Source organism: Primulina tabacum, chromosome 13 (assembly GCF_025594145.1).
Source record: "Primulina tabacum isolate GXHZ01 chromosome 13, ASM2559414v2, whole genome shotgun sequence".
In the NCBI taxonomy this organism is placed as follows: Eukaryota; Viridiplantae; Streptophyta; class Magnoliopsida; order Lamiales; family Gesneriaceae; genus Primulina; species Primulina tabacum.
The window spans coordinates 26029453-26042781 of record NC_134562.1 but is presented as its reverse complement, the minus strand read 5'-3'; the positions used below and the strand labels follow the sequence as shown (position 1 = coordinate 26042781).

The 13329-nt window shown below is 38.0% G+C and overlaps 1 protein-coding gene across 1 annotated transcript; it reads right to left on the bottom strand.

Moving 5' to 3' along the window:
- Positions 1-10108: 10108 nt before the first annotated feature.
- LOC142523295 (norbelladine synthase-like) lies at positions 10109-11416 on the bottom strand. Its single transcript, XM_075627035.1, has 2 exons — positions 11186-11416; positions 10109-10510 (listed from the first exon to the last, which is right to left on the bottom strand). The coding sequence occupies exons 1-2, from the start codon at positions 11364-11366 to the stop codon at positions 10197-10199; spliced, it is 495 nt and encodes a 164-aa protein (XP_075483150.1). The 5' UTR covers positions 11367-11416; the 3' UTR covers positions 10109-10196.
- Positions 11417-13329: the final 1913 nt, after the last annotated feature.

Here is a 13329-nt window from a genome sequence, read left to right as displayed (position 1 = left end):
GCCCTAGGTAGTGCCGCAACGCAGCATTGTCCAACGCCTAGGCGCTTGTTCATGACTTTTTAAATCACTATTTTAGGCCCATGTCTTCTATGTTTTGGGAAATATTCACACATCATTTTAAGATTTTTTTCGGGGGTTGATGTCATGTTTAGTACGATGATTAAACGAGGTCAAGTTCCGAGTGATTTAGAATGTCATAAGAAATTTGTCATCTCAGGTGGTGAGCACAACTATTACGTCTAAGATATGGAAAAATTAAGTATATGTAATCATGTTAGTATGTGCAGCGACGGCCCCAAGAGAGACCCAGTGAATCCCTCAACTCCATGTAAGTATGTTCGACGTGCAAAAGAAAATATTTTATGTTTTTGAGGTATGCTAAATATCTCGTGAAAAATTATGAACGGGTTTGGAAGTCGGTGAACATGGCCGAAGACCTCTCCACCCCGATAAAGCATGATCGGGTTTAGATCAGGATTGGAAAGCGGTAAAGCATGACCAGGGATCAATCCACCCGGTAAAGCATGACCGGGGATCTCATGTATGTGGTAGTGGATTTTTTCTGCCAGCCCAGTACTGTGGTTTAGTCTGATCCAGGCACATTTATGTATGAGTCACTTGCTTTGAAACATATCTCTACGCAAAATGATGAAGTTTATGCATGTTCAAGTATGTATAATGCAAGTATGTTTATGAAAAATTTTATGTTGATGGCACGTCTAAGTTTATGTTATCACGTTCAAGTTTAAGTATGTACGTTCTACTTTAAAGATGTATGTGGTTTTATTATGTATTACTTGTTACTTCCAGTTTATACATGTTGAGTCTTTAGACTCACTAGACTTGGTCGATCCAGGTGAGGACGAGTATGAAGAGACGAGGGGTGGGGACCAATGAGCCGGCTTGGATTGCGCATGAGGCTAAACCCGAGTACCGCCCATGTTTTAAGAATTTATGAATGTTGATTCAAATACTCTGATTTTTACGAGATTGTTTACGAGGTTTAAACGTTTACCTTTTTGCAAACTTCGATTGTAATTGTTTTTATTTCAAATAATTTTAGACGAGCAGATTATTTTAACGCATTTGAAGGTTTATTATTTATTTAAGAAAATTTTTATTTTTCCGCAAATTTTAAAATAGTTTAAAAGTACGGTTCGTTACACAAAGAGACTAATCAAGGAAGCAACCAGGTCCATGAATTTGACCAGGGAGTAGGAAACTCAATGGCTGGCGATCCTCGCCGCCCGGATTTCACTCTCATGAATCAGCCAGAAAGAAGGTGTACACCACCTCACAGGAGAGAAGAAACCTTAGGAGGGAGAGCTCAGCCATATTCACGTGCTCATGGAGTTGGGAGCCAGCTCGAAACAACCAATTACTCAAGTGTACAGCGTGACAAATCCTCTGTACCAACTAGGAGCTTATGATGACATATCACACATGGATTATCCAATAGTAGATGGGGGCTTCCTAGGAGGTAATGTTGGTTTAAATGCAGGGTTCAAGCTCGGGGGGCAAATTATTACCATCACCCACCCTCAGCTGGAACATCCACGTAGTTAATCCGAAAATGGTGAGAGAAACTGTTCAAGGGCTATATGGGCCGGCTTTGAGGCAGATAGGCCGCCCGGAGTTCCACAAACCATATCCAGACTACATAGACTTGAATAACCCATATCCAAGGGGTTATAGTGTTCATGATTTCAGCCTATTCTCTGGGGAGGACGTATAGTTGAGCATGTAACATATAGCCAGATTCACCATCAAGTGCGGGGAACTAGCCAACTTGGAGAACTTCAACAATTTAAAGTTGCAACTATTACCGAATTCTCTCACAGGAACTGGATTTGCATGGGTTGCCTCACTCCACAGAAATTCAGTGATGAGTTGGCAAGAGATGGAAAAACAATTTCACATTCAATTCTATAGAACAGAGCCAGAAGTTTGTATTGCCGATTTATCCACGGTCACCCAAAAGAAAGGAGAATCTACAGAGTCTTTTATCGATAGGTTCAAGAAGATGAAAAATAGGTGTAAGGTGTTCCTACCTGAGACCGAGTTCATGAAGATGACACAAAAGGGGCTGGAATTAAGGAAGAAATTCCAAGGTATGGAGTTCAGGGATTTCTTTGACCTGGCTGCCAAGGTTGCTGAATACGAAGAACTATTGCGGGAAGAGTCGTACAAAAAGAGAACTGCTATGGGGTCTTATTATCAAGAGGTGTAAGACGTGATATTGGCAGAAATTCGATCAGTTGGTTCTTGTACAATTCCCCTGCTAAAAAAAAGCCGGCAGAACCTGAGAAGAAGAACAGTTCCCAACTCCCCAAGGATATGCAGTACACGTTTGTTTTGTCAAAGACCGAGGAAGTTTTTGATTTTTTGGTAAAAGAGAAATTAATCACCTTTCCACCTGTCACAGGATGCCACCCAAAGAAGAGTTGAAATGTCGAGAATACTGTAAGTACCACAACTCATACAATCACGCTACTAAATCTTGTTGGACCTTCAAAAATATTCTACAGGACAGAATTAAAAAGGGAATCTTGAAGTTCCCTGACAAACAAGAATCCATGGCAGTGGATGATGATCTTTTTCCCCCAATAGCTTATGTTAATGTGAATGTGACAGATTTGAGGGATCTTCTCAATTAGAAAAGAAGCCGATCCTTTGCAGTAAAAGACCGAATAATCAAGAAATTCTAGATCCCGAAGGGTCAATTGTTTGAAGCTCATGAAAGGCGTAGTGCTGATTGAGTAAGGACAGTTCAGCAGCGTTTCCCCTGAAATGTTGGTGAATCCGCGGTCTGTCGGTCGATGAACCAACGTTTCTTTGAGAGGTCAATGCTTGAGAATGGTTCAGAGGGGAGTCATCTCAGAATCAGTACCAAAGATACTCAGATAGGAGAGACACATGTAGAGTTGAATCGCAAATGATGGAAATCAATAAGAAATCAGATGATCAAAATAAAGAGCAGCGTGTGTATGAAGTTTCAAAGGAAAAAATGATGGAGGGAAAAGGGGCAAAAACAAGGTATGTACTTCCTGCTAGGTGCGATTTTGGTGTGTCTTGGAGAGTGGCTCAACATAAAAAGTTCCCTAGGCCACTGACTAGGACTCAGAAAAGAAGACTGTTGAGAGAAAGAGCTATCGTGAGAAGAGAAGAATCTGCTAAGTTGAGAAATGAGCCCACAATTGAAGCAGATCGAGTGGAGAGTATGTCCAAGTTTGGTAGGTCTGCCAATGAAGATATGTCGGTAGACGAAGACGATGATTTGCTGAGTGAGGATGAGGATCAAGAAAAGAAAACCATCAGTTTTTGTGTAGCGAAGTTCCACATCTCAGTGGACTGTGCCACATGAGTGGTGATGTAACCAGAAAGGTTTAAACTTGTCAATGAGGAGTGTGGGGAGTCAGTGTCAGAAATAATAGTTGAAGAGGTAAAGGTTGACAACAGACTCTCCACAAGAGGTTCAGAGGTTATCATCAGGGAAGATCACCCTAACAAGCCTAAGCAGCTGATTTTGGGAAAGCCGACAGCCGCCATGACCAAGCACATAAGACCGTTGTACATCAAAGCCCACGTGAATGGGAATCCAGTGTTTAGGGTTTTGATTGACAACGGTTCAGCTGTGAATATTCTTACAGTAAGAATGTTTTAAAATCTGGACAAAACTGAAGAGGACTTGATTCCTACAGAAGTTTTGGTTGCTGCATTTACAAGGGAAACCACCAAGACCATTGGAGTATTCCCCGCTGATGTTACAGTGGGAAGTATGTCGTCTTTGTGTGCACTTTTTGTGGTAAACTCGTCCGCCATCTTCCAAGCGTTGTTAGGAAGGGATTGGATCCATGCAAATCAGTGCATCCCATCCTCAATGGACCGACTGTTGTTGTTCTGGAAAGGGGACGATGTGGAGGTTGTAGAAGCAGATGGACAACCCTTTCAGACAAGTGCAAGTGCAGTTGAGGCCTGATATTACAATGGGGATTTTGGGCCTATCAGATTTCATAGAAATAGTAAGAAAGAAAGTCCAGTGTACATGCAGACACCAACTCCAAGCTCGGTGTTGGAAAGAATCCTAAAGCCTGCTGTTATCGTGCCGCCTAGGCCGATAATTTAGCCATTGATTGATGAGGTTGATGATTGATTTGAAGCAAAAATGAAAGAAGATAGCTGCAACCTCTATATGGAATGCGCATGTGCAGCAATTACTGAATAAATTAGAGGAAGAGGAAGCTTGGGACACCTATGGAACCGAGGTTGTCCAAGAAGAAGAATACGAAGAGGAGGAACTTCAAGTGGATGAATTGTTGATTGCGCCATCTCAAATGGAAGATGGTTAACACGAAGTACAAGACCCGATAGAAGATATCAACTTGGGGGAGCTTGAGAATCCAAAAGTGGTGTATGTGAGTAAGCTACTAGAAGAGCATTTGAAGCAAGATTTGATCAATGTGCTGAAGAAATACAAATATTGTTTTGCATGGAGTTAGACATGCCAGGGTTGGACCGAAAATTGGTCGAACACCGACTTCCACATAAAGAAGGTTTCAAACAATTTCAACAGTCACCTCATCGCATGTCAAAAGAAGTCGATTTGAAAGTGAAAGAGGAAGTCGAGAAACTGTTGAGGGCCAAGTTTATAAAACCAATAAGATATACCGAATGACTTTCGAACATTGTGCCAGTCATGAAAAAGAATGACAAAGTCAGAATATGAATCGAATTCCGAGACTTGAACTATGCAACTCCCAAAGATGTGTATGTAATGTCAATACATGATATGTTGATTTATTCAGTGGCTAGGCATGAGTTGTTATCCTTCGTGGATGGATTCTCGGGTTACAATCAGATCAAAATAGCAAAGGCAGACACTCACAAAACAACATTCAGATGTCCAGGAGCTGTTGGTACGTTTGAGTGGCTTGTCATGACATCAGAAAGCTTTTGATGTGGTCAAGAGTTATTTATCTAACCCGCCTGTTCTGATGCCTCCCGGGTATGGAATACCCCTTAAATTATACATATCTGTTGCTCATGAATCAATTGGATGTCTACTAGTTCCAAATAATCACGAAGCAAATGAGCAAGCTATCTATTATTTGAGTAGATTTCTTACTCCAGTAGAGGTAAAATACTCTGTGATTGAGAATATATGCTTAACATTGTATTATGCACGTACTAAGTTAAGACATTGTTTGATTCAATCAAGAGTATTTGTGGTGGCTAAAACCAATTTGATTAAATACATGCTTAATAGACTCATTCTCTCTGGACGGATTGGTAAATGGTCTTTGGCATTGGCCGAGTTTACATTGACCTACTATCCACAAAAGTCAGTAAAAGGCCAAGCCGTAGCCGATTTTTTAGCTGATCACCCTTCACTTGATGAGTTTATTAGAGAGCAGATTGAGTTTCCAGTTTGTGGAGTGGGAGGTCGACCCTGGGAGTAGGAGGTCGATGGATCATGTACAGAAACTGCAGCCGGAACTGGTATTGTGATCATCTCCCCAAGAGGTGTGAAAATCGCTCTATCTTTTAATTTGGGTTTTCCATGCACCAACAATCATGCGGAATACGAAGCACTGGTCATTGGATTGGAAATTCTGAAAGATTTAGAGGCGAAAGAGTTGTTAATATCAGGGGATTCTCAGCTGGTACTAAAACAGCTATCAGGGGAGTTCAAATGCACAAGTTTATCATTGGCTCCATACTATACCGCGACATCCTAACTTCTAGATGATTTTGAAGAAGTGTCATTAATACATGTCCCAAGGCAAGAAAATTGGAGAGCAGATGAGTTAGCACAGGTTGCATCGGGATTGAAGATATCTTCTGAACTTACACACAAGCTAGTGTTAATTCAAAAGAGAAATCACCCCTCAATTCAGCAAAGAGGGATTCAGCTGGACGCTCTCAACTTGGATATAAAATTAGCTGGCAATTGGAGAGATGACATAAAACAGGTTCTAGAATCTCCAGGGAGAGATATTCCAGATGGTTTTAAAATGAGAGCTCTTAATTACGTCTTAGTTGAGGGAGATTTGTACAGGAAGAAGTTAGATGGTCTGCTCCTCAAATGCATAAGCTTCCCAGAAGCATTGGAGATCATGAAGCAAGTTCACGAGGAAATGTGTGGAGCCCATCAATCAGGAGTGAAGATGAGATGGCTAATAAGGAGGTATGGCTACTATTGGCCATCTATCCTCAAAGATTGCATCAGATATGAAAAAGGATGCCAGCCATGTCAGAGACACGGGAACATCTAAAGAGTTCCGGCGGATGAAATCCACAGTGTTGTCAAACCATGGCCATTCAAGGGCTGTGCCATGGACTTAATTGGAAAAATTTACCCAGCGTCATCTAACGGTCACTCGTTTATCCTTGTGGCAACGGATTTTTTCACCAAATGGGTAGAAGCAATGCCTTTAAAGAAAGAAGAACAAGGGGATGTCATTAACTTTTTGAAAGAAAATATCATTCACAGATTTGAAATTCCAGAGTCACTAACCATAGATCAGGGAACTATGTTCACGGGTTCAGATATGAGAGAATTTGCAGAAAACTATGGAATAAAATTGAAAAACTCATCCCCTCATTACCCACAATCCAACGAGCAAGCCGAAGCATCAAACAAGGTGTTGATAAAGATTCTACAGAAGATGATGGAGGAAAATCCCAAGGATTGGCCAAGGCTCTTGTCAGAAACGTTTGTGGGCATATAGGACATCTAAAAAGGCTGCAACTGGGGTAAGTCAATTTGCCCTCACCTTTGGCCATGATGTAGTGCTGCCCTTAGAGATTATGGTACCATCAATGCGAGTGGCAAGGCAAAAAAACTTTCCTTTGAACACTATAGTGAGTCTAGGATTATGGAGCTAAAAGAAGTTGATGAATTGAGAATCCAAACATATAATGCTTTGTTGTTACAAAAGCAGAAAGTGGCAAGGATCTACAACAGAATAATCAACAAGAAAATCTTCCAAGAAGGGGACATTGTATGGAAAACCATAATGTCCCTGGGGACAAAGGACAGATACTTAGTCAAATGGTCCCCGAATTGGGAAGGACCATTTAAGGTGCACAAGATCCTGAACGGGAATGTATATTGTCTATAAAGCTTAGATGGTCAGCCACACAAAAGATGCATAAATGGAAAGTATCTCAAGCCGTATATGCCAAGTATTAGTGAAGAAACAGAAAGAGCAAGTGAATGAAGCAAGCATGGAGGTTGATATCCAGTGGGGAGTTGACCTTTGGGCCACTTTGGCATACCTTCGTTTTTATCAATTGCATATTGAGAAATAAGGAGAACAAAGTGGACTCTATATCCACTTTTAGGGGCAAAATTTTGTTTGAACGATGAGAATTCGAGTCCACAGTAGCTTTCGTTCTACTTGAAAGGAATTTAAATATGTGGGGAGTTGGCCTTATGGCCACTTGCACGTACATTTGGTTGATATTTTTATTATTCTTATGTTACGAAAAATCATTGGTAAGGTATGCTATACAGCCACTGTATAAATGGTTGCTTGCATGTTCAATGACAGGCTCGTGAAGTAGGCCTTTGGGCCACTTAAAATATTGTAAGAAAGAACTACACAGAGTTGGGAGTCTTGCTCACCGGGCGGAGTGACAAATAATAAAGGGAGAACAAAAGAGAACAAGAGAGCTATGAGAACCACGAGAGGACCCAGAAGTTGACTTTGATGTAAAAATAGGATTACTGGCCATTTTTTTACGTGTAATTTTCTGTTGTAAGACTTTATTTGAAGTAGCTCTTAAGGCCACTGATGTGAATATTTGTTGTTTTTTATTCAAAAATGAAAATGATCAATTAAAGTTGGCTAGTAGGCCACTTTTATCATATTGGATTCATTTTTTTTCAATAGTGAATCAGGTGAGTAAAATAATCGCGAGTGGGGAGTTTTAAGCCAACATATGGTTTTGCTCGAAGCTATTGGAGGAGTTGGGTTAAATGGATTAATAACGAATAGAAACTCCTTCCCAACATCCAATACACAACATCACATACAAACCCATCTTCATTCCACAACCATCACCCAACAACCACAACACCAAACCAAGAGTCAAAAAATATAAAGCGGAGCCACCGCATGCAAGAACAGCAAGTAAACGTGTATGCGAGAAAAGGGTCCGACTGAAATGCAAATGCATATACGTGTATGCGGGAAAGGGTCTGAATGAAGTGCAATGCATAATGTTAGGGACGAAGGAGTCGTCTTGAGTGGATGCAGCAGGTAAGGGCACGTAAAAGCACATAAGAGTTGAGAGATATCTGTGTTGCAAGATACCCCGAATGACACCAATGCTTAAGTGTCGAGTGCACCAGGGAACTGAGGCTAACCCATTGTCAATCTCGATCCAGTGATACCTGTTATGAGCAAACATGCCAACACTAAAAAAAACAAAAAAAAAAACGAGAGTGGGGAGTTGATGAACAAGAAAGAAAACGATGAGTTGATTGCCAAGGATATACATATCTTAGTAGGTATGTGAGAATGGAAGCTACAAAGGCAGACATGCAATACAAAGGTAATAAGTTCAAGTATAGCATTGGTTAATTTCATAGATCGAGAGAATGTTGCATGAGATTCAAGAAAGGGGCATTAAATTTACCAATGGCCATATGGGATGGAGTCATGAGTAGAGGCAGACAGTGGTGACTCGTGCTTGCAGCTTGGGCGACGACCTCGGTTGGATACCGGAGCGGAAGAACTATGACATAGATGTAAGAAGTAGAGGCACAAACATGAAATATGTGTGATGCAAGAAAACTTCATGGTCGGAACGAGTTTGGGTCTTGCAAATGTTTGTTTATTTTCGTTGGGACAAATTCACAAATACCATGAAGTCGCAATGATGAGCAAAACGACTTCTTGGTTGAAACAACTAACGTAAGATGCAGCAATTACCTGGTATGGTTTGACGGTACTGGTCATGGTCGATGGGGCTTACTTAGTTGCTGAGAAGGTTATTGTAACTACTAAGCATAACGGTGATGAGCAATATGTATGGGAGTCCCAATCTAGTAGCTCATTCATTGTTACCATATATGCTTCCTTTGAAAACCTGGGGAGATTTCAAAGAGGACCAGCTTGAATACTTTGAGGAACGCAGGATGAAGAGTTTGGTCAAGAAGCACTTTGAGTTTATTAGCTATCCAATCTCTCTTTGGGTGGAAAAGACTACAGAAAAGGAGATCTCTGACGACAAGGATGAGGAAGGAAATGTTGAAGACAGACGAAGAAGAAGAAAGCGAGCTGGGTAGTTTTTGAATTTGAGGAGTGTATGAAGGAAGCCCAAGAGACAGTGGTGAGGAGTTTGAAGTCCAATAATGAATGGATTTGGGTTGCTCAGCCCACTACTACAAACCCAACTCACATAAAAATAATTGGTGGTCGCTACAAATAATGAGTTCAGCCGGGCTTACATACAAGCATTTTGGCCCAATGGACCAATGGTTGCGGGGGGCAATTTTTTGAGCTAAAATATTTAAATTATAAAGTTCAATTTAATTCTGAAACCCAATAAAATTATACAAGCCCATAGCGGATCAATTCTTATTGATTCAAAACGATCACAAGGTGCTGAAAAGGGAAGAGAGAGAGAGAGATTGTGGAATGGAAAGCGGAAGAACATGGATCATGGGAGAGTGGAGAAGAACCACATAGGCGCTGAGAAGAAAAAGGGACATCAGCTATAGAGAGGGGACACACAACTCTGCCCAGAAATCTGCAAACACTCTCTGCTAAATTGCAATCTTCAAGAACTAGTTTTTAAGCGTTCCAATATATTTCTAGCATTCTAGGTCTTGTCGTTTTAGATTTCAGCAACTTTATTTTTTTAATTTTTATGTCTTGTAAATTACTACCGTTTATTAAAAATATAAACAATGTTAGGTGTTTATTCTTCAAATTCCAGTATTTTTCTTCGTTTCTGACGTCATAATTGTTTAGGAGATTAGAACTGACGGTCGAATTTAGGAGTCACTTTCGTTTGATTGTTAGAATTTAGATTTTTCATTATTTTTACACAAATCGGTGCATTTTTGCACCTGATACACCACAAATCTCAAATATTGTGTAAACACGATTATTATTTTTGAACAATATAATACCATTGCAGTTGGACGATGTTTCAATTATTTCGCGAACAAGATAGTAGATTCAAGCATTAGCACTCGGGTTATCTTTGCTATGATTCTTGACTAGATAATTTGCAGCACATTCCATCAAGGCAGTCAACGGTTTGATGGATACTAAAGCGGCATTGTCGGCCGCCTCCTCGCTCACCTCATACTCTATGGTCGATTTCGTGATGCAACGATTTTTGTCTTCTGTCTCGATCACCTCCAGTCGAACTCGAAAATATTTGAAACCCAAGTCGAGAAACCCACCTTCCACCACCTCCGTCTCCTTCACACGCCTCGAATCATCCACCACGGTGAACTTCTCCTTGTAGGAGGCTGGTCCCGGCGTCCCTATATTCATTTATATTCAAATCAAATGATTCGATTGGTCAATATTAGTTATAACTATATTTTTAGTTGCTGAATATTATTTAACTTTTTTGGAAGTTTTTCGTTCTTCCATATATATATATATATATATATATATATATATTGTTAATGACCAAAGACAAAAACTTGTGTGAAACGATCTCACAGATCGTATTTTGTGAGACACATATCTTATTTAGAGTCGTCAATGAAAAACATTACTTTTTATATTAAGAGTATTACTTTTTATTGTGAATATCGGTAGGGTTGACCCGTCTCACAGATAAAGATTCGTGAGACCATCTCACAAAAGACATACTCATGATCAAAACTTTTCAAACTAACTTTTCAAGTGTAACAAAATTTAAACAATATTTATATATACATAAGTCATTAAATAAACACAGTAATATTTAAATTATATTTAGACTTAAATTCCTCCCATCATGTATTTAACATATAGTTGATCTTATATTGATTGATTTGATTTGGAAGAGAAGATTTAGATTGAAAAAAAGATTTGATTAATAATTTCAAATGCCGTCCAACTCATATATATTTTGAAAGTCACGTGAATTTTTTCAATTCAAACAAACAAAAAAATTTGAAATCAATTGTTTCAAATCCATCATTAATCCAAGCACAACTTAAAAATACCTAAAGGGAAGAAGATTTCAATAATTGTTCCGACACCTCCGTCTCCATGAGCGACAGTCTTACTGACAAAGTCTGGGAGCGAATCTCCGGCGATCTTGGCGAGCAGCAGGCTTCCGTACACTTTCCATGCTTCGCTTGCTGGTACATTCACTTCCCTCTCATCGCTAGCTGTTCCAAACATGTTTTTATTTTTGTTGCGAGGAAATTTCGAGGAACTTGCTATGAAAGTAATGATGAAGCCTTGGATCTTATATATAATAAGAACGATGGTAGTTGGTAAGAGTAATTCGGATACAAAAATTTATATAAAAAATATTTTTATATAAAATTGCAATTTTAGTTTGGAATATGGTATTTATTTAGGGAACAGAGTCGTTGGACGTATCAAAATACTCAAAGAAACCTACGGGTTTATTTTAAATAGGAGTGTCAAAATACAACACGATCCGTCAACCCGACACGACCCAACACGAAAAAATCAGGTTCGATTTGGTGTTTTTTGGGTTCGGGTCGTGTTCGGGTTGGGTGGGTTCGGGTTAGTGCCAAGTTAGACGGATTTCGGGTTGGGTCGGATTGGGTCGTGGGTTGACCCAAAAAACTTTTTTTTTTTAAAATATTACTTATATTTTTATATATTGTATGTTTGAACAAAATTTATTGTATATTTATATGATAAATTTTCATCATTTAATATATATTTTATATATTTTTTATTTTTTTAACAATTGTTTATTTGATTTAGTAAATATACTTTAATTTTCTACAATTAAACTTTCAAATTTAAATCGAAAATTTTTTTATTTTGTGTATAAATTAAATATTATTATTTTTTCAAATTTTTTTCATTAATTTTTTTTTAAACAATAAATAAAATTTGGGTTACGCGGGTTAGACGGGTTGAGCCGGATTAAACGGGTTCGTATTTGGGTTGAGGGTTTTCGGGTTGCTTCGGGTTCGGGTTGGGTTCAGGTTGAAAAATAAAATAAAAAAAATTCACGGGTTGACTCGAAACCCGATCCACCCGACCCGATTAACACCCCTAATTTTAAATCATCGACCCAATTGCTGAAAACTCACACTTTCACAAATATTTTAAAAACGTTTTAAATGTTTATAAGTTAAAAAATTTAAAATATATGTTTGGATGGATTTTTTTGTAAATCGTTATTTAAAAATATTTGTAAGAAAGTGAATGTTCTTTAGGAATAGTATATAAAGAACAATTGAATTTTTTTTTTATGCTTTTAGAATAAAAAATACGGTTTAAACCAGAAATAAATTTTTTTATAAAATAGTTGTCGAAACATCTTCTTTTAACTATAAAATCATTTTATTTGCTTTTACAATTTTATAAATATTTTTATAGGTTAACAAAACACGTACTTATTGTTAAAAAATCTTTTAAGTTATTTTATAAAATTTTGTAAATTTTTTTTTTATAAAATGGAGTCTTAGTTTAAACAATTTTGTAACACAAATAACTGACAATCTATATAAATTATTTCTATTTATATTGTGGAAGGCTTGTTTTATACATATTATTTATTCGATGAAAATTCTATATCTAACTAATCCTATTTAATTAGGTGTTTTTTTTAAATATAAGGGTGTGTTTTTCTATGAAGAAAAATATATTGGAACTATATAATTTATTAAATAAATACAATAAATTATTGTTTGTGGTTGGCGAGGAATCTGAGGAGAAAATGATCCAAGATATTTTTGAGCACTACATACCAAAACAAAGATTGCCGGCTGTTCATTCACAGTACGTAACATGAATACATTTGTGGGGACTTTTTCAGTAATTCGAATTTTTCGAATACTCCACATATGTATGGAATCTTGTGTGATTTTGTCATTTAGACTAAGAAATATGTCCAAAAACCGAGATTGAATTTCTAATTACGCCCCTTGTTTATATTGCAACTAACGAAATTATTAGCTACATGTAGCCTTGCTTTTGTATTGGAATTATGTTAACAACATGACTTAAAAAAATAATTAGTACTGACCATAGTTTTTAGTAAGTATTTTGTGAGACGATCTCACATATTTATTTATGTGAGATGGGTCTAGCTGATTTATATTTGCAATTAAAAATAATGCTTTTTGCATAAAAATAATATTTTTTCATGAGTTGG